The sequence below is a fragment of the Numida meleagris genome, chromosome 9, assembly GCF_002078875.1.
Source record: "Numida meleagris isolate 19003 breed g44 Domestic line chromosome 9, NumMel1.0, whole genome shotgun sequence".
In the NCBI taxonomy this organism is placed as follows: domain Eukaryota; kingdom Metazoa; phylum Chordata; class Aves; order Galliformes; family Numididae; genus Numida; species Numida meleagris.
Window position 1 is genome coordinate 5,473 of NC_034417.1, and position 19,084 is coordinate 24,556.

Consider the following 19,084-nt stretch of genomic DNA (forward strand, 5'->3'; position numbering starts at 1 on the left):
TGAAATCACTAGAGCCGCAAGTGGCCTAATTTTTACTGGTACCTTTTAAAAGCAATTCACTTGATCTGAAAAGGGTAATTGTCTACATTTTAGCTGACCTTCTAGGAATTCTATTATTTGGATAATGGGGAGAAAAATCATGTTTAAAAAAAAATTAATGGTCCAAAAAGTAGGTAGAGGTCTATCCCAACCTAAAGTGTTACCCAGCCCCTGGATGAATTCAGATTCCAGCAGTGGGTCTGCAGGGTAGAATCCAACAGATCTTTGTGATCCAGGTCTGTAACCTAGAGGGAGATTTCAGTTTCAGTTATTTCAGTCATATTCCATAGGTTGATTTTTTTCTTAGTCAACAAAATGTGTTTTTCAGCAAAAATTGCTTTTCCCTAGAGGAACTTACAGGATCCTAATGAAAGTGTTCATGAAAGCAAATTATGAAGAAATAGAGACAAAATACAAACCTGTGGTCAATATCAACAAACTACAATTTTTGTGCTAATGTTTAACTTCAGAAATTATTATTAAAATATTATTTAATTTTGCAAATTATTTCAACAGGCAAAATAATGACAGAGGATGACCAATTTTGATGTTCAAATACCTTCAAGATCACTATTCTGTGATGGAATAATCCAAAAGAGTGGAGAATTGCTTTATCTACCTTCCATTAATACCTTTGAAAAACTGACCAACAATTTAGGAAGCAACTAGAATGAAGATGAACTGAGGAATCAGAGGTGGGATTCATCACAGTGTACTTGAGATGGCTTCCACATGGATTCCTACACTTGTACAGGTCATCTACATTCTTCTTATAATTATTGAACCTGCACTTTTCAGGCTTTTTATCTCATCCTAAAGTGGCTAGGTCTCTCTGTTTCCATTAACTAAGAGAGAAAAACAGCAAGGCAGGCATCTAAAGCTTAATCACAAAAATTCTGTTCAGGGTTACTACTTTCTACTCTATTTTCAAAGAAATTAGCATTTAAGGTTCAAACCTCTATCCTGTATTCCCCATTTTTCTGCTTTTCTTGATTTTCTAGATCTGTGTTTAATCTCCAGTGCTCAGCTCCACACTTCTCTGAATGGAAGAGAAGAACTCCACCCCAATCAACATGTTTATCTTGTTAGGATTCCCAAGCCTAATGGAAGTGAATGTATTGTTCTTCATAGTGTTGCTGCTGACGTACATTGTAACTCTTGTGGAAAATGTGGTCATCATTTCCTTGATCAAAGCAAACCATGAACTCTGCAAACCCATGTATTTCTTTCTGGGTCAACTATCTTTCATTGAGGTCTGGTACATCTCCGTCACTATCCCCAAACTCTTGGCAAATTTCATTGCTGAAGACAGGAGTATTTCCTTTGTCGGATGCATGACCCAACTCTTTTTCTTCAGTTCTTTCATGTGCACTGAATGTGTCTTTCTCTCCGCCATGGCATATGATCGCTATGTGGCCATCTGTCAACCACTGCGCTATCTCTTCATCATGACAAACCAAATGTGCAGATGCCTGATAGCTCTCTCCTGGTTCAGTGGGTTCACTGTGTCCTTGATCAAGATTTCCTTCATCTCTCAGTTGGAGTTTTGTGGTTCCTATGTTATTAACCATTTTTTCTGTGATATCAGCCCAGTGCTAAACCTTGCCTGCACTGATTTGTCAGTGGCAGAGACGGTGGACTTTGTGTTGGCCTTATTCATCCTGCTTGTTCCCCTCTCCATCACTGTTGTCTCCTACCTATTAATTATCACAACAATCTTGCACATCCCCACCACCCAAAGTAAGAAGAAAGCCTTCTCCACATGTGCTTCCCACCTAACTGTGGTCATCATTTTCTTCTCATCCACTCTCTTCATGTATGCACGACCCAAGAAGATCTCTTCTTATGACATGAATAAGACTGTATCTGCTTTGTACGCTATTGTCACTCCCATGTTAAACCCCTTCATTTACTGCCTGAGGAATCAGGAACTGAAGAGAGCATTTAAAAAAACTCTTTCTGTAAAAATCAGTATTTCTAAGGGTTGCAAAACCATTTCTTCTCTCCAAATGTAAGGATAAACTGTACATAGACTGGAGCTGATAAGCAGCACACTGTAAGGATTCCTGACCAGTGTCAAGTCTAGTCAACCACTGCACCTGATCACCACAATCTGTCCTACCTTTCTGTTCAGTAATTTTCACTCCACAGAATCACAGAATGATTGAGGTTATAAGGGGTCTCTGGAGTTTAACTAGTCCAACCTCCCCTTACTCAAGAATGACCATCCAGAGTCAGTTATCCAGGACCACAACCAGATGGCTTTTGAATATCGCTGAGGAGGGAGACTCTCTAGGCTATCTCTTCAGCAATTCATCATTGCTCTGTCACCCACACAGTAATGAAGTGTTTCCTGATGTACAGACAGACTCTTCTTTGTTTCAGTTAATGCTTTTTGCCTAGTTTCCTGTCTCTGGGCATCACTAGAAATAGCCTGGCTCTGACTTCTTTGCATAATGTCCTGCCTTGAGATTGGTTGTCTGCATCCTGCCTCAAGTTTTCACTTTCATCTGTGCATATGCATATGTGTGAGTGATGTGGTAGTGAACGTAAGGTCATTGATTATGACAAGAGGCCAGAAAACCAGATTCTGGAGTGACAGACGTGTAAGGGCCAAAAACTGGAGCAACCAGAGTGGGGAAACAAGTCACTGGAGAGACCACAACTCCAAAGTCCAGCTAGAAAATACACCAGGACTCTGCAAGACAGACGCTGAGAAGATCAGTGGCCTGGGAGACCATAACTGTAGAGACCCATGGTCTGGACTGATAAGCTCACATAGGGTATTTTGTCTTACTAAAGATCCACATTCACGCTATCTGAGTTATGTGAAAGCTTGTAAACAGTGTCCTTCTGTCCAAGCTGATCCATTTGTGGCTCTGTGTGTGTGTCTATGTACAGGCACCGATTAGGAATTCATGGTCATGTTCACCACTAGCAAGGAAGGGAGATGGGGATAAACAGCAGTCATTCCACTCACTTGCCCAGGACTGCAGGAAATCCCTAGCTCTTTCAGTGCACTGGAATGAGCTACTGTTAACACACACTCGACCACAGCTCTCAGAATCTCTTAACATTCAACAAAGTTGAAGTTGGCTGTGTGAGATACAGCAGATAAATCAACACCCACTGACTACAGTGCAACAATGTTCTCATTAGTTTGAGTACCATTCTATGATTCTGTCATTCTGAGTCCACATGTGTTCTACGTGGAATTTTGTGCTTTTGGGCCTTTCTTTTGAATTCCATGTTTTTAAGTTCCAGATTATAATTGTTTGGAAGCTCTATTTCTATTCTCATTTCTGTAGCAATAATCAAAAGCTATGTTAGGTGGTGAAAACTCAAATCACTTGGCTCTAAGAGGGAGCTGAAAGTCTGAAAACTTACTGAAAACTGAAAATCACCTTCCTCTCTTGTACTGAACTGAATATTTTTAAAAAGTGCATTCACATTTCTTTTGTTGTGCTACATGGTTTTATACAAGATGGGACCCAAAAGAAATCTATATAAGCAGTGGTAGTTTAAGCCAGTGTGCAGCTGAGTGCCACACAGTCATTCACTCACTCTGCCCACAGGGAGACCAGGGAGAGCACTGGAAAAAAGAGTAACTCATGGGTTGAGATAAAGACAGTTTAATAGCACAGAAAATGAAGGGAAAATAATAGTAATAAAAGTATATACAAAAGAAGTGATATACAATACAATTGTTCTATCCCCTCACAGCTTCTTCTGCGCTCCCTGCCTCCTCACAGCAAGGCACTACGAGATGCTGAAAAGTCCTTGACTTAGTGTAAGCACTGCTCGGCAACAACTCAAACATTGATACGCTATCAATGTTTTTCTCATCCTAAATCCAAAACACAGCACCATGCCAGCTACCAGGAAGAAAATAAACTCTGTCTCAGCAGAAACCAGAACGGCAGCATGTCATTTGCTTACTGACACTTTATTGCCCAAGATTCAAGCTACAACAGCTGCTCCAAAAGTAATGCTTCCTGTTTTATTTTGTTGGCCCATGATGTCAGAGGTGGATGCTGGTGCCATGGCAGTAGGTGTTGAACATTCCCAGTAATATTCCATTAAATTCTGTTGCCATGTGACTGATGGCAGCAAAGGAGCAGTCTGAAAATATGGTATCTGACATGGATGTGAATGTGAAGCAAAAGTGCGTCACTGAATTCCTCCGTGTGAAAAAAATGTCCCCTATTGACATTCATTGATTCTTTCTTAACATATATGGAGTCCAAATAGTGGATGTGAGCACAGTGAGGTGGTGGGCCGAGTGTTTTAGCAGTGACAGCGGTAACAGTGAGTCACCTCCACTGGTGCAGGCTTTTACAAGGAGGACAGCATATAGGCTCTTGCTCATCATTGGTGAAAATGCATAGGTAATGGTGGTGACAATGTTGAAATCAAGTGTTTCGTAGCTGAGAATTTTCTCTATCAAATAGTGTTATCATGCTCTTTCTATCTGTTGTAGTTTTCCAAAATCCAGTCTACACACCAAGTTCAAAATAAAGATGTCCATCTGTTTTGGACCACAAAGAAAGTACATATAAGGCCTGGAATTTCTTTCAGAACTGCCTTCATAGTTGTCTAAACATGTGCAGTACATGCTCACCTCTGTTTTTATGTTAACATTTAAATATGGGTTCATTAGTAAGGCTCCTCTTACACTCAATGAAAAGATACAGATCCCTCAAAAGAGTTGACTCAAGTCAAATGTAGACAGTACCATTCTCAGTCTAGGCAACATTCAAAATGCAACACATGCTTGCTTACTTGGGATATCCAGAGTTTGTATGACAGAAGATTCATTCAGCTTCCTAAACATAGCTAGTTGCTATGCTAGTTGCTAAACATAGCATAGTTTAATACCTTATATTATCCAGCACAACTACATGGGGCTGTCAGTTTTTGCTCAGGTTCTACATGACACACACGTATTCTTTTTTGGAGGCTAGAGATCAGACTGGTTACAATAGGACATCTAAAATGACAGAAGAAACATCAAGGTCTGGACTATCTCCCAATCTAGATCTCAGCAATAAACTCCTAATTAACTTCAATTCCTCAATCTCTTGTAAGAAAGAATTATTGTGACCACTTCTCTTGTAAATGTGGGAAGTGGAGTAACCACATTCTGAGCCTTGTCGCCTTCCATCAGGAAAAAGTTTTCTCCCTAATGTTTTGTTCAAAGTAGATCTCATCTCCTGATTCCTAAGAATGTAGATCAAGGGGTTCAGAGCTGGGGTGATGGCACTGTACGTGATAGACATTTGCATGTCCCTTTTGGAGGAGCTGAATGGAGAGGGGATGTATAATTGAAGAACAGCTCTATGTACAATGGTGCCACAACAGTAAGGTGAGAGGCACAGGTGGAGAAGGGTTTCCATCTACCTTCTTGGGACCTGACTTTCTGGAAGAGGATGAAGATGATTTAGAGGTAGGAGAGGACAATGAGAATGAATGGGCCTAGAGCAATTGATGTAGTGACAACATAGAGGAGAGTCATGCTGAGGCTGGTACTACTACAGGCAAAATTCAGCAGAGGCTTGATGTCACAGAAAAAGTGATGAATGTGGTTGTGCCCACAGAAACTCACATGGGAGGTCATGACTGAACGCATCATGGCATGTGCAAAACCAATGGACCAGCTGGCCACGGCCAGCAGCAGACAAGTCCTTGGGTTCATGACAAGGATGTAGCACAGAGGGTCGCAAATGGCCACATAGCAATCATAGGCCATGGCAGCCAGGATCACAGCTTCAGTACTGCCCAGGAAGTGGAATAAGTAGAGCTGGGCCAAGCACTCACCAAAGGAAATGGGGTGATGCCCAAAGAGAAAACCAGTCAGCATCTTGGGAATGGTAACTGTCGAGCAGAAGACATCCAGGCAGAAAAGGTTCCCCAAGATCAGTACATCAGTGTGTGGAGCAGAGGCTGAGATATCGGTATGATCATGGTCACAGTGACACCATTTCCCAGAACACTAGTCAGGTAGAGCAACAGGAAGGAGATGAAGAGTAAGTACTGTAGCCCTTGGATGTCAGTGAGGCCCAAAAGGATGGACTCACTCATCTCTGTGTGGTTCAGCATTGCTAGAACAAGAAAGATCAAAGGCAAAAATGTCAAGGTTTTACAGTGTGAGGAATACAGGTGTTACAATACACCTTTTTTTCTCTCCCATTTTAATACAAAAAATGCAAAAAAGAGCAAAACTAACACACATAATCCAATATAAAATCAAGTAGAAACATGAAAAATTAACAAGAACAAAATTAACTATATAGTGTTCTTTCTGTCAAGAACAATGAACGAAAATGTTGCAGGAAGTAAATACTAAAACCCTCCATCTGTGCATAGCAGAAGAATACATAAGATATGAAATGCTGCTGCTTCTTCATTTTTCAGCCACGCTTCTATTTCAGTGCTGCGTATCTGTAGCTCCCCACTACAACCTTCGATTTCATCAATAAAGCTTCATTACTCACAATTCATAAAGATTCATAAGGTGAATCACTCTTGATGCTTTCTTTCTACTACTGTGCCTACATTTCATTCAGCCAATTTTAACTTCCACCTTTCTAATGTTTACCATCGCTTCCAGATACTTCTTTGATCTTAAAAATTGCAAAATTTTCAAGATTTTTTCAAAAACAGCTACCAAAAGGTATTCCAAGGTTCCATACAAACATCAACATTTCTTTGGCATACTGCTGAGAGTATAAGAAGATGATGCCTTAGTGTGTGATCACAAGCTGTTTCTGTTACTGAACTATGTACCTGGCCTAAACAATGTCTTTCTGTTAAGTGACAGCACATGAATAAGACAGGAGCCAGCATACAGTCCCCTACGACACCACGATGGAGTAAATCTAAGGTTGTAGGAACAGTATCTCTGGCCTTCTAAAAGCACATGTTCTCACTTCTGTTTTGGTTAAGTTTGCTTATCACTATGCATAATTCCTGACCATACACAATAAAACAAGAAAAGAAAACAAAAAAGCCCTGAGATTTCTTTACTTGTGCACAGATACCTGTGGCTTCCAGAACAGACTGCAAATTTTGCAAGGTGAGTGTTTTTCTCTGTGCATTCAATGAAGTGACGATTAATGCTGGTGAATAAGACTAATGAAAAAAGAAGATCACTTCCAAAGTTTTTCTTGCAAAGAGGCTAAAACACATACAGACATATTTCACAGTCTTTCTTGGTCATTCCACCAAATACTTCTATTGAGAATAAGTGGGTTTAAAAGTCATTATGATATATCTCCATCCCAGTCGCTCTCTTTCTCAGACTTCTTTAGCTTATTCCTCTAGCATGAAAACAATAAACAAACAAAACACTTTTAAAAATTATTACATAATAAAAGAATATGAGCATGTACCCTAAGGCACTTCATATACGTACACATCCACTCTAATAAAAAACACATCATGTGTGGCTGAATGTGCTTTTAGCATAACCTCTTGAGTAACAGGCATTTGAAACATTAGATCTTACAAAATTCTAGACACACCAAAATGTTAGCCAGCCACCTACACTGGAGGAGTCAGACATGTTATCCCCTATTAAGGACAAATGCTTCTGTTTCTTACATGTTATTTGCCACCTTTAAGCACTGAATTGTTCCTCACTGAAATCCATCTGGGAAAAGGCATTACTACATCAAGGTGTGTCCCACAACGTCTGCTGGTTCTGTCTGTTTTTCTCAGTTGAACACAGCTGATCTAATCACTTTTTTCTATTCCTCCTAACCACATATTTTGTCTTCTCTATCTAACATTCCCCATCTATTTCACAGATGCTGACTAATCTTTTATCCAGTGAACTAAGTAACATATCCAGTCAAAGAAAAAGTCTTGCACCAAACTTATTTGGGGGGTGGGGGGGGAGGAATCTTCCTTCATAGGAGAGGTGATCCAGCGCTCTGCTCATCTTCGTGGCCTCCACTAGAACTATTCTAACAGCTCCATGTCTTTCTTTTGCTGGGAGCCCCAGGCCTGGGTGCACTACTCCAGATGAGGCCTCACAAGGGTAGAGTCTAAGGGGACAAACACCTCCCTGCCTTGCCATCCATCTCTCTTTTGATGCAGCACAGGATACTGTTGGCCTTCTGGGCTGGAAGCATACTCTGTTGGTTCGTGTCAACCTTTCTGTTCACCAGAACCCTCAAGTACTTCTTGGCAGGGCTGCTCTCAAGGAGTTCTCCCAGTCTGTACACATATCCGGGATTTTCTCATCCCAAGTGTGACATCTTGTTAAACCTCTTAGATTCTCATGTGCCCACTTTTCAAACCTGTCCAGGTCCCTCTGAATGGCATCCCATGTTGCTACATGCCTTTATAAAAAGTCCCTCCCCATCTTTCCTGTTGTCCCCCTTCAGGTCCTGGAAGGCCGCTATAAGATGCCTCCAGAGACTTCTCCAGGCTGAAGAGTCCCAGCTCTCTCAGCCTGTCCCCATATGGGAGGTGCTCCAGTCCTCTGATAATCTTCGTGGCCCTCCTCTGGACCCACTCCAACAGCTCAATATCCTTCTTGTGTTTCAGGCCTCAGAACTGGATGCAGTACTCAAGTTGGAGTCTCACAAGAGCAGAGGGGCAGAATCAACTTCCTCAACCTGCTGCTGGTCACGCTTCTCTTGATGCAATCCAGGATACAGCTGGTGAAGTCCCTGGAGGTGTTCAAGAAATGTTTAGATGTTGTACTGAGGGACATGGTTTAGTGGAGAAATATTGGTGGTAGGTGGATATTTGGACTGGATGATCTTGGAGGTTTTTTCCAACCTTGGTAATTCTATGATTCTATGATCAGTACCCTCTGCCCTTTTATCTTATTCAACTCAGCTCCTAAATAATTTCCATGTAAGATACTCTCTATTCAGACTATGTGTGTTTGTGAGACTCACTGATAAGCTTCAAGCTGTAAGGATGAGATACTGGAGAGACAGAGGATCATCAAGAGTCAGCAGCTGAAGATACCTAGAGCCCACGGACCAACTACTAGAAAAACCAGAGGTATGAAAGTCAGATAGTAGATGGACACATGAAAGGAATAGGAATATGAGCATGGGATGAAAACAGGCAAGGCACAGGACATCCCACAACAATAAACTTTGCACTAATAGTCAGCTAAGGAAATGCAGCTCTAGGTCTGGAAAAACTGTTTTCAGAGATAACAGACTAAATATCTAGCACGCATAAGACAGACCACTTACAGAAAGTGTTAATGTAACATGGAGTTGCAGATGAATGAAGAAAGAGCAGGGCTTAAAAGGATGTCAGCAATCATGCAAAAGATACACTAGGCCCTTACCAGAGGGAAGAAGAAACTACAAGTATCAGAATCACTGCTCCTGGATGAAGATTCCAGGTGCTGATGATTTGCTGCAAGCCTGCACTGACAACACCAGACTGAAGCCACTGACCTGTGGACCCAGTGGAGCATATGGTTGCATATGGTACAACACTGAGCATAGCACCATAAAAAGAATCAGAAACTAAAATTGTTTATGTAACAATTCCAACTGTTCTATTATTATTATTTATTTAGTTATTTATTTGTGCATAGAAGTATTCTTTCTTTTTCTGTAATAATTACATCTGGGATGATAATGATTCTTGCAGTAGACTCTCAATATTTCAATCATGTGAAAGATAAAGTGATGGCTTTATCTTTAAGGAGTGCCCTGACCATAAGTAAGATTTTGCACATAACAAACAAAGACCAGTTTTACAGGTCCACCATCTCTGCCATCAATAGCAACTGGCAAAACTAGAGTAATCCTGTTCCTGTCAAGAAAGGGAAAATCACGGTTGAGATGGGTTCTACAGATGAGAAAAGGTCAGGACTTCATGGTCCTAAAACCCTGATAACAGTGGGATCCAGAGGGGCTCCATGCTGCTGACAATAACTGAGTCTGAGATACAGGCTTTATAGATAGGGCTAAGTGTTGTGACTCACTGACAAGATCTGACAAGTTGGAATGCTGAGAGAGGAAGGGAAGGGAAGTAGTTTACTTGAGAAATGCAACATTTCCAGCTTATTTTAGCTCATTTCATTTACATACAGTATAGGATGCAGCTGTTACTTAAAGGTTACATCAACAAAAATAATTAGGAGTTTTTTACATGGCTCTACATAAAAGGTAAAGATTTTAAACCTCAGGAACACGATACACATTGGGATTGCATACTTTACCCATTTATCAAAACATAGTGCTATTACTGAAGAGCTGAGGGGAAGGAACTATCAGAATTACACCAGTCTTTCAGAAGAGCGATATTACTGTTAGAAGCAGTTCATCTCCAAATTGTGGTGCAGTTCGAGTATGTGCAAGGTGGAATACTTGCATAAAAATATTGCGAAAAAAAATGAGGAAACAAAATCATGGTAACTGGGTAGAGGAGCTGTATTAAATTCTTCATACCCATTTAATAAAGATATGGATCTGCAGTAACTTAGTTCTGGGGAGTCCATCTCACGTTTAAATACAAAGTTGTTACAAAGCCGGTCATATGAAATCTGTCCACAGTCCATCAGATGTGACCTTATCAGTGCTGAGTTGAAGGTGATGGATAACCTCATTAAACCTGCTTGCAGCATTTCTCCTAATGTAAATACCATTAGTGTCCTTTGCCCCAAAGGCACATTGCTGAGTCTTGGTCTACTTGATGTCCATCAGGACCACCAGGGCATTTTCTGATAGGCTGCTTTCCATCAGAGCAGTCCCCAGCATGTCCTGCTGCTTGGGATTGTTCTTCGCCTGCTGCTCTCCTTCTTATTGAAGTTCAGAAGGTTCCAGACCATTTTTCAGGGTGGTCCTGCTCACTCTGGATGGCAGCACAACTCTCTTTGAATACCACATCATCCACTCCTCCCAGCTCTGAGTCACCTGCAAACTTGTTGAGAGATTGACACCCTGTCTCATCATCTAGATCATGTAATGACGATGTCCAAGAGGACAAGACACACTATTGACTCCAGGGGTAAACTGCTAGTGACTGGGCTCCAGCTAGTCTTTGGGCCACTGATCACCACCCTCAAGGCCCAACCATTCAGACAGTTTTCAATCCATCTCACTGTCTTTCCATCCAACCCATACTTAAACAGCTTGTCAAGGAGGATGCTATGGAGGAGAATGTCAAAGGCCTCAGTCCAAGTAGACAATATCCACTGCTCTCCACTCATCTACCAGACTGGTCATGTAGTCGCAGACGTGTACCAAAGTTGGCCAAGCATGACTTCCTCTTGGTTAAGCCATGCGGGTTACTCCTGTATGTTCTTTGTCCTTCATATATTTGGAAATGGGATTCCAAGTCTAGCTGCTCCATCACCTTCACAGAGATCAAGATTATACTGACTGACCTGTAGTTCCATGAGTCCTCCTTCTTACCCTTTTTGAATCTAGGAGTTATATGATCCTCCTCCACAATTTGAGCATTTCTTCCAACCACCATGATAGATCAAGGATTTTCCAGAGCAACTGATATCATCTACCTAAACTTGTGCAAACCATTTGACACTGTCCCATGTGACATCTTTGTCTCTTAAAAAAGATACCTGGATTTGTCAAATGAACTACTCACTCAGTGGATCAGGAATTGATTGGATGTTTGCACTGAAAGTGTTGTGGTCAACAACTCAATGTCCAGGGGAAGAACACTGATGAATGGTGCTAAGGAGCACCTAAGGAGGTGGTCAGTATTGAGACAGAAACATCTTTGTCAGCAGTGTGGACACTGGAACTGAGCACACCTCCAGCAAATTCCCCATGCAAACTCATGAAGTTCAATGAGGCCAAGTGGAAGGTTCTACACATGGGCCAACAAACTGTCCAGAGAAGCTGTGGATTCCACACCCCTGGAAGTGTTCAAAGCCATGTTCAGTGGAGGCTCTGTGTAACCTGGTCTCGTGGAAGGTGTCCCTGCCCATGGCAGAGAACTTAGAACTAGATCATCCTTAAGGTCCTTTCCAACCCAGTCCATTCTAGGAACCCCTGAAAAGTGGCCATACAACTACATCTGCCAGCACCCTTAGCACTCATGGGTTCATCCTGCCAGGGTTCAGGGTTCATACATCCAGTTAGTTTAAGTGCTACCTGGCCTGATCCTCTTCTACCAAACATATCTCTTCTTTCCTCCAGAATCTACCACTGGTCTTTGGAGCCTGGGATTCCCAGAGACTGGTCTTGCTAGTACAGATCAAGTCAAAGAAGACACTGGCTATCTCAACATTTTCCATGTCCTGTGTCACCCTGAACCATTCAGCAGTGGATCCACATTTTCCCTAGACGTCCTTTAATCCCTTCTGCATGTAGCCTTTCTTGTTGCCTGTTGTACCTCTTGCTGATACAGTTCTGGTTGGATTTCAGCTTTCCTGACTACATTTCTGCATGCTCAGACAGAGCACAAGTATTTGAAAAAGAATCCTTCTTAATTATCCCATGCACTTTCACCATGTACACTGCTAGCCAGATGCTCTGGGGAATATAACTTTGAGGCTAATCATGGAACCCATACCGACACACATGCATGTACACACATACCACAAACTGGAGGAATGCTCTGAAGAGACAAGCAGAGACTAAGCACCCTTGGGGCTCAGAAGAGGATGAAGGAGTGGTTCTTTACAGTCTTTGCAAAGGAGCAGAATTATCTCAAAACCAAAAGAAACCAGAGGGTTCATTTGTTTTATACAAGGTGCCTATCTCAGGTAATAGCTACAATCAGTTGTATAACTGTCTGTCACTGGCTTAAAGAAATGCAGACCTAGAGCAGGACAAAATTAACTTCAGGGATATCTTACTGTGAAAGAAACTTAGCTTGTGTATTTGTCAGGATGGAAGCTGGCCTCTCTAGCCCCAGAATTAGGTCAAGTATCTTAAGAGCTGAATGAGCTGAACAAACCTATGTCCACCCACACAGCTGGAGTCTCTGACATATCAGGAACACTAAGAACTTCTGCTGAGGGTCATTCTAGATGCTGTTCTGACATATCAGACACCTTCACGGAGCAGTTTATATCTGCTGCAAGCGTATGAAAGGTCCAGTACTTCTCTTTTAAGCCAACATTCGCAATGTGAGAGGGCTCAACCTCTGTTGCTCTGCTATTGCTAGAGAAATAATCTTCTTCTGCCTGACCTCAACCCCTAAGCAGAATGTTCCTTGAAGGAACAGGGGCATGTGGAAAGCCCACCCTGGAGAAGGTTAATCTTGAAGGACTGCAGCCTGTGGGAAGGACCCATGCTGGAGCAGTGTGAGGATGAAAGAGTGACAGAGAGGAGCTATTATGAAATGACAACAATTCCCATTCCCCATCCCCAGTGTCACTTGGAGCAGGAGGAGCTAGAGGAGTTGTGAAGGAGCTAGAGGAGAGTGAAGCTGAGCCCAGGAAAAAGGAGAGGAATGGAGGAAAGGTATTTTTGTCTTTGCTTCTCACCATCCAGTCTATTTTTTTTGGCAATAAATTAAATTAACTTTCTCCAAGTGAAGTCTGCTTTACCCATTACAGAGATTGGTAGGTGGTCTCCCTGACTTTACCTTGACCCACGACCTTTTTCATCTTTTTTACTTCCCCTGACCTGTTGGGAAGGGGGAGTGAGAGAGTGTCTGGGCAGCACTCCAGCAGCTATCCAAAGTCTAACTACCACACATAGCTCCTTGTTTTGCTCTTGCACAGCTTTTGCTTTACCTAGTAAACTGCCTTTATCTCAACCCATGAGTTCTCGCATTTTTAACTTTCCCCTTCTTTTCCTCATCTCACCTGGGAAGAGTGAACAAGTGGTGTGTGGTACATAAATGTCTGCTGGGATTAAACCACAAGACATGTTTATATAAACCAGGGATTTAAAAGAGAACATTTAATATATGATTTCATCCTAACATCATACCACTGTCTGGAGACCTGAGCACATGAAAATTCAAATACCTCCTCCCTTTAGCTGTACCAGCCTTTCAAATCAGGAAGGAGATACTGCCTCTTACAGAGGAAAACTAATTTTATTATTTTTCTTCTGAATTGATAATTTCTCTTCCATTATGTCTTTGGAATTATTATCCCTACTGGAGAGAGAGAGAGAGAATTCAACCCGCTTTAGAAACCTAAGGTAATATTTCAATTTCTATTCTTCACTGGTGGTTGGTTTCTAAGGCAAAACAAAACATAAGTGTGTTTGCATGGTTTATTTCTCTAATTGGAGCCTGGAGTTGCTGTGAAGATATCCAAAAAGAATATATCCAACTTACCCTTAGGCACTGGCAGTACAGATTTTGACATCTGAATCACTTGATCATCTCAGAGATATAGAAACCTCCCTCACATGAGTAGCTTGTGTTATTTTAAATGTCTATGGTAGAGGAAGATGCGTTCAGAAACTCTGAAAACCCAAAGACTTCAAAACTGTAAGCTATTTTATGATTATTAGTGATACAGTTTCATTACTGTTTAGGTAATAAGAGCTTTTCTTCATGTATGGGCTGAAGCCAAATTCTCATTGCATATACGGGTATCTTCATAGTAGCCTAAGCAATTTGTTCTTCATTAGTACTCTGGAATTCTTGATATGCTTGCATATTGTCCTGAAGAATAATTGCTCATTCTTAGTTCTGTTACAGGAAAGCTGATGTCCAGATTATCTCACTCCAGATGGTATAAATATAGAAGAGAAATATATATATACATATTCTATTATTGCGCCTATATATCTCAAATATCAGCCAAGCAGATTTTGGCTGAACCAGTCCAGGAAGTTTTCCAGATAAACAAACTCACTAGCAGATCTGATGAGATGATTAAGTCCCAAGAAAATGGCAGTAGGGAACAGATGCTAGCGACCACGTTATGTAGACTGCTGTCTGATAGTGAGCATCTTCTTACTTCTAAGAGCTTATTTTAAGTTAAAATTCAGATGATGGAAAAAAAAAGTGTAAGTGCGTGAATATTTGTATGGATTTAAGCTTGGTTAGATTTGTTCTGTACTTTTGCAGGTAGATTTGACAACAAAAATAATGTAGTCATGTCATCTTTGCTTGAGTCAAGTTAGTAGGTGGAAACTCACAGGGATAGTCATATCACCTAGCTGTGAGAACTAAGCATGAAGTGAATTTCAGTTAATTACAGACATCCAACTATTTGTTCAATATATATTGAATTTCATCATAAATGATACTACCAGTCCTAGCATCTTTGGACATTCATCATAGGAATTGAGTTTTTGTGTATTGTGCCGTATTTCTCCTTGTTAAATACAAACAGTTTCTAAGTTGCCTAGCTCACATCCTGGTGACTATAAACATTTAGACACTGAAGTTAACTGAGAGACATCCAGCCCATCCAAACTGAAATTCTCCTGGCTGACCATAGATCTCACTCACATGATAAGATGACCTGAACTTTGGAGGTATCTACTTCTTTCTGTAGAACATAAGCACAAAACGGTTCTTGGAAGTTTGTAGGTTTATCTTCTTTGCTCCTAAGTTACAGGTGATTCTCAGTCTGTGACTGTAAGGATGTTCTTGTACAGGTTCCCCAGTGAAGATCTTTTACTCCGGGGTCACAGCCATATCCAATTTTAAGCCTCTTCTCATGTTTTATGCCCCATTTTTCTTGCAGCTGTAAGTATTTCTGAGACCACAAGTCTGTCTCAAGCTACTAATCCTTTTGTAGTGTGTGTGTTTGTTTGTTTGTCTCTCTTTTAGGATGGTAATTCTTGAGGAAACCAAACCATTGTTACTCACTTCTTACTTTGGGGGTTTGGCCTACATAGCAAGATGCAGCTCCTATTATCTGTAGTGATTTCTGCCATGTTCCTGGCCACCATGATAGGTAACTCTCTAATTGTGGTGATCACAGTCACTGACTCTGCCCTACATTCTCCCATGTACTATTTCCTAAAGAATCTCGCCTTGACAGAGATCTGCTACAGCTTGAGCATTGTCCCCAGGATGCTCTTGATTCTGCTGGGGGAGAGAAAATTTATTTCCTTCACTGCTTGTGCCTTGCAACTCAGTTGTGCTATACTTTTTGTCACCCGTGAGTGCTTTCTCTTAGGTGTAATGGCTTATGACCGACAAGTGGCAATATGCCACCCTCTGCATTATGGCACCATTATGAACAGGGACCTCTGCTTCAAGATGGCGGTTGGGTCTTGGCTCTCTGGGATATCTGTTGCTCTGGTCTTCCTCACATGGTTGTTTACCTTGCCCTTCTGTGGGACAAACAAGGTGGATCATTTCTTTTGTGATGTTTCTCCCGTGTTGAAGCTGGTGTGCGCAGATAGATCATTGTTTGAACTACTGATTTTTATTGCTACTGTCATAATAGTGATGATCCCCTTTTCACTGATCATTATTTCTTACCTTCTCATTATTCATGCTGTTCTTCAGATACCCTCAGCTGTGGGCCAGAGGCAGGCCTTTTCCACTTGTTCAGCTCACCTGGTGGTAGTAACTCTTCTCTACAGCACAACAGGCATCATTCACTTGCGTCCTAAGTCCAGCCTCTCAAGCAATATGAAGAAAATGGTTTCCCTCTCTTACACAGTTGTTACCCCTGTGATCAAACCCTTCATCTATAGCTTGAGGAATCAGAAAGTCAAGCAAAGTCTGAGGGAATGCATCAACAAGAGGCTACTTAGGAAGCAGACGATCTTTTCTCTGTCCAGGTGATGAGTTCCTGCACAGGAAATATGTGTTTCCCTACTGCATAATTTTAACAGATATTTTTGAAATAAGTTAAATGCCTTTCCAAAAGATTTGCCATACAATATCAGGCCCTTTTTACTGAGCATATAAGAATAAATTATTGTGATTTGACCTCTGGCCTTGCAAACAACTAGGTAAACCTGACAAAGTACAGGAATATTTGAAAAGTGGGTGTCTTTGTTATAACATTTGATTCATCCCCCATCGTGGTAACTTATGTACATAGATATGAAAAGTCTCTAGCTTAAAAAAGATTTCCTCCTCCATCAAAACAAAAACAATAGCTTGGAACTTCTTCCTTGTTACAAAAAAAAAATTCCTTTCCTGGAATTGTCCTTCCAACTGATTGGAGAGACTGAGTTCAAGTCTAGAAATAATCTGATTTTCTTTTTCTCAGAACAAAGATCTCTTCCCTAAACTAGCAGGCGACTTGCTCACTCTAAACATAAATAATAAATGGAAATGTTGCCAACTAGCTGCAGTAGCTTTGATTTAAGTAACTGCCTTGCTGTTGAAAGAAGGTTATGTGAGGGTATTGTTTCTTAACTCACTGAACATGGTATTTTCTCTCTGCAACTTGTTCTGGCTTGCCAGAAGGATTGTTTCTTAAAGTGAAATGTGGTTTGTGCTTTTATTTCCTCTCTGTTTTTTTCTAACTTCAACTCAAATTCTTGTCTCCAGGTATCTGAGCAGTGTATTCACTTTCAGTTTGTGTATTAGTACCTAATTTACATTGATGTCTCTTTGACCGGAAGTAACATTTTCCCTGGGGCTGTACAACATTTTCCATCCACTGGATGGTCTGTTTCATCTAACAAAATATCTCCATTCAAATTCTGGCTGTCTGCATTTCCCTTCTCATAGGTGTACCTTACCTTCCATTCACCTTGTGGCACAAACCCCAGATATTTGTCACTATGCATATAGCAATTCAGCTTCAACCACTATCTCCAGGTTGGTTTGTCCATCACTCACAATACACTTTTTTTCATTATTTTTTTAAGCAATAAGATAGGATGAGAAAATGTGAACAAAGGAATACTTCTTCATCTCCTTCAAGCCAAGCCCCAACAGGCCAGGCAATTCTTCTCCCTGAACTGCAATCACAAAGAACACAGCTGCACAACACATTGCCACCCACACAGTCCCCTTTCAGCTCCCCTCCTTTTAACACCATGGAATTATAAGTAAACAGTACCTAATTTATTGCTTACATTACAATTTAATCCTCAATATTTCTACTGTGTGGAAAAGAACAAGAAAGGAAATCAGTAATGCATAGCAGAATTAATTGTCTAGGAAGGTTTCTGAATTGTTCATTCCTCTTTTCCTGTTGTATTTAAGTACCTGTATGGTGACCGTGACCAGAAATGTCCTCATCATTGTAGTATGCTCTCACTCACTGGAATTCTTGACTTAGTCCTTGGAGGATTGCTCTAGTTCTCTGCCATCCTGCCCAAGACAACAGCTGGCCTGATCACTGCAGATGTAACCATTTCTGCTGGCAGCTATACTGTGCAATTCTACCGTTTTTGTGTTCTGACAGCTGCAGAGTGCTGCATCAACACCTAACAGCCATTAGTTAACCCCTCCCCACTAGAGAACACTTTCCAAAGATAAGATTTCTCTCCCCTGAAGGGAGAATTGAGAAGTCTGGATTACTTTTACATACAATGGTAGCAGTGACGCCTGTTGTCCCAATGGATATAGCATTTATTTTGTTCTTGGGGAGGGCCCAGGCAGTGGCCTGCAAACAAAAACAAATCAATGTCCAAAGGAGGACTTTCCAGACGTGTTGTCTATAAAAGACATCTAGATGACAGGCTTAGGTTTTGAGTAAAGGCCAGGCTCAGCTCATATCACTAAAAGTAGTCTTCCATAACTAACAACTTCATCTCTTCTCTGCTTTCTGACACCTGCTCTCAGCCCCTTCCAACAACCTTTTGAATGAACCACAAATCCTCAGCACCACAGTATCTACAAAATCATTACTCTGAAGGGCTGCAGTCCCCATCCATCATATTTCAGGCAATCTGAATGCAGGAGAAGCGCAACCAGAAAAAGTAGCATGTTTGAGACACATAAGAACATCTCACATGGCCAAGAGGAGTCTTTGGCCAAGAGCCACGCAGTGTCAGCACAACCAGTCCCTGGGAGTCTAGCCACAACCACCTGTAAACGTGACTGACTATACTCCTGCTCTGAAAGCCAGGGAACACTCCCTGAGGCAGAGGCTTTTATCAGTGTCACTGATAAAAATCTGTTAATTTCTGCTTCAGATTTAATCATAATTTAATCAAAGCACCTGATATAATCCTCTATATGGAGGAAGGCAGTC

At 41.2% G+C, this 19,084-nt stretch overlaps 3 protein-coding genes across 3 annotated transcripts; 2 read left to right on the top strand and 1 right to left on the bottom strand.

The window, feature by feature from the left end:
- Nucleotides 959-4,259, top strand: LOC110403904 (olfactory receptor 6-like). Its single transcript, XM_021407660.1, has one exon. It carries the CDS (start codon nt 1,083-1,085, stop codon nt 2,052-2,054), a length of 972 nt encoding a protein of 323 aa, XP_021263335.1. The 5' UTR covers nt 959-1,082; the 3' UTR covers nt 2,055-4,259.
- Nucleotides 5,294-6,168, bottom strand: LOC110404038 (olfactory receptor 12D2-like). Its single transcript, XM_021407935.1, is given in 2 exon segments — nt 5,294-5,958; nt 5,961-6,168. Coding segments are annotated over 2 exon segments (657 nt in total). The 5' UTR covers nt 6,139-6,168; the 3' UTR covers nt 5,294-5,479.
- Nucleotides 15,763-16,710, top strand: LOC110403797 (olfactory receptor 10A7-like). Its single transcript, XM_021407501.1, has one exon. The coding sequence runs from the start codon at nt 15,814-15,816 to the stop codon at nt 16,708-16,710; it is 897 nt and encodes a 298-aa protein (XP_021263176.1). The 5' UTR covers nt 15,763-15,813.

What these genes read in the sequence shown, in the direction of transcription:
- LOC110403904 (XM_021407660.1), top strand. Translation starts at nt 1,083, where the DNA reads ATGGAAGAGAAGAACTCCACCCCAATCAACATGTTTATCTTGTTAGGA.
- LOC110403797 (XM_021407501.1), top strand. Translation starts at nt 15,814, where the DNA reads ATGCAGCTCCTATTATCTGTAGTGATTTCTGCCATGTTCCTGGCCACC.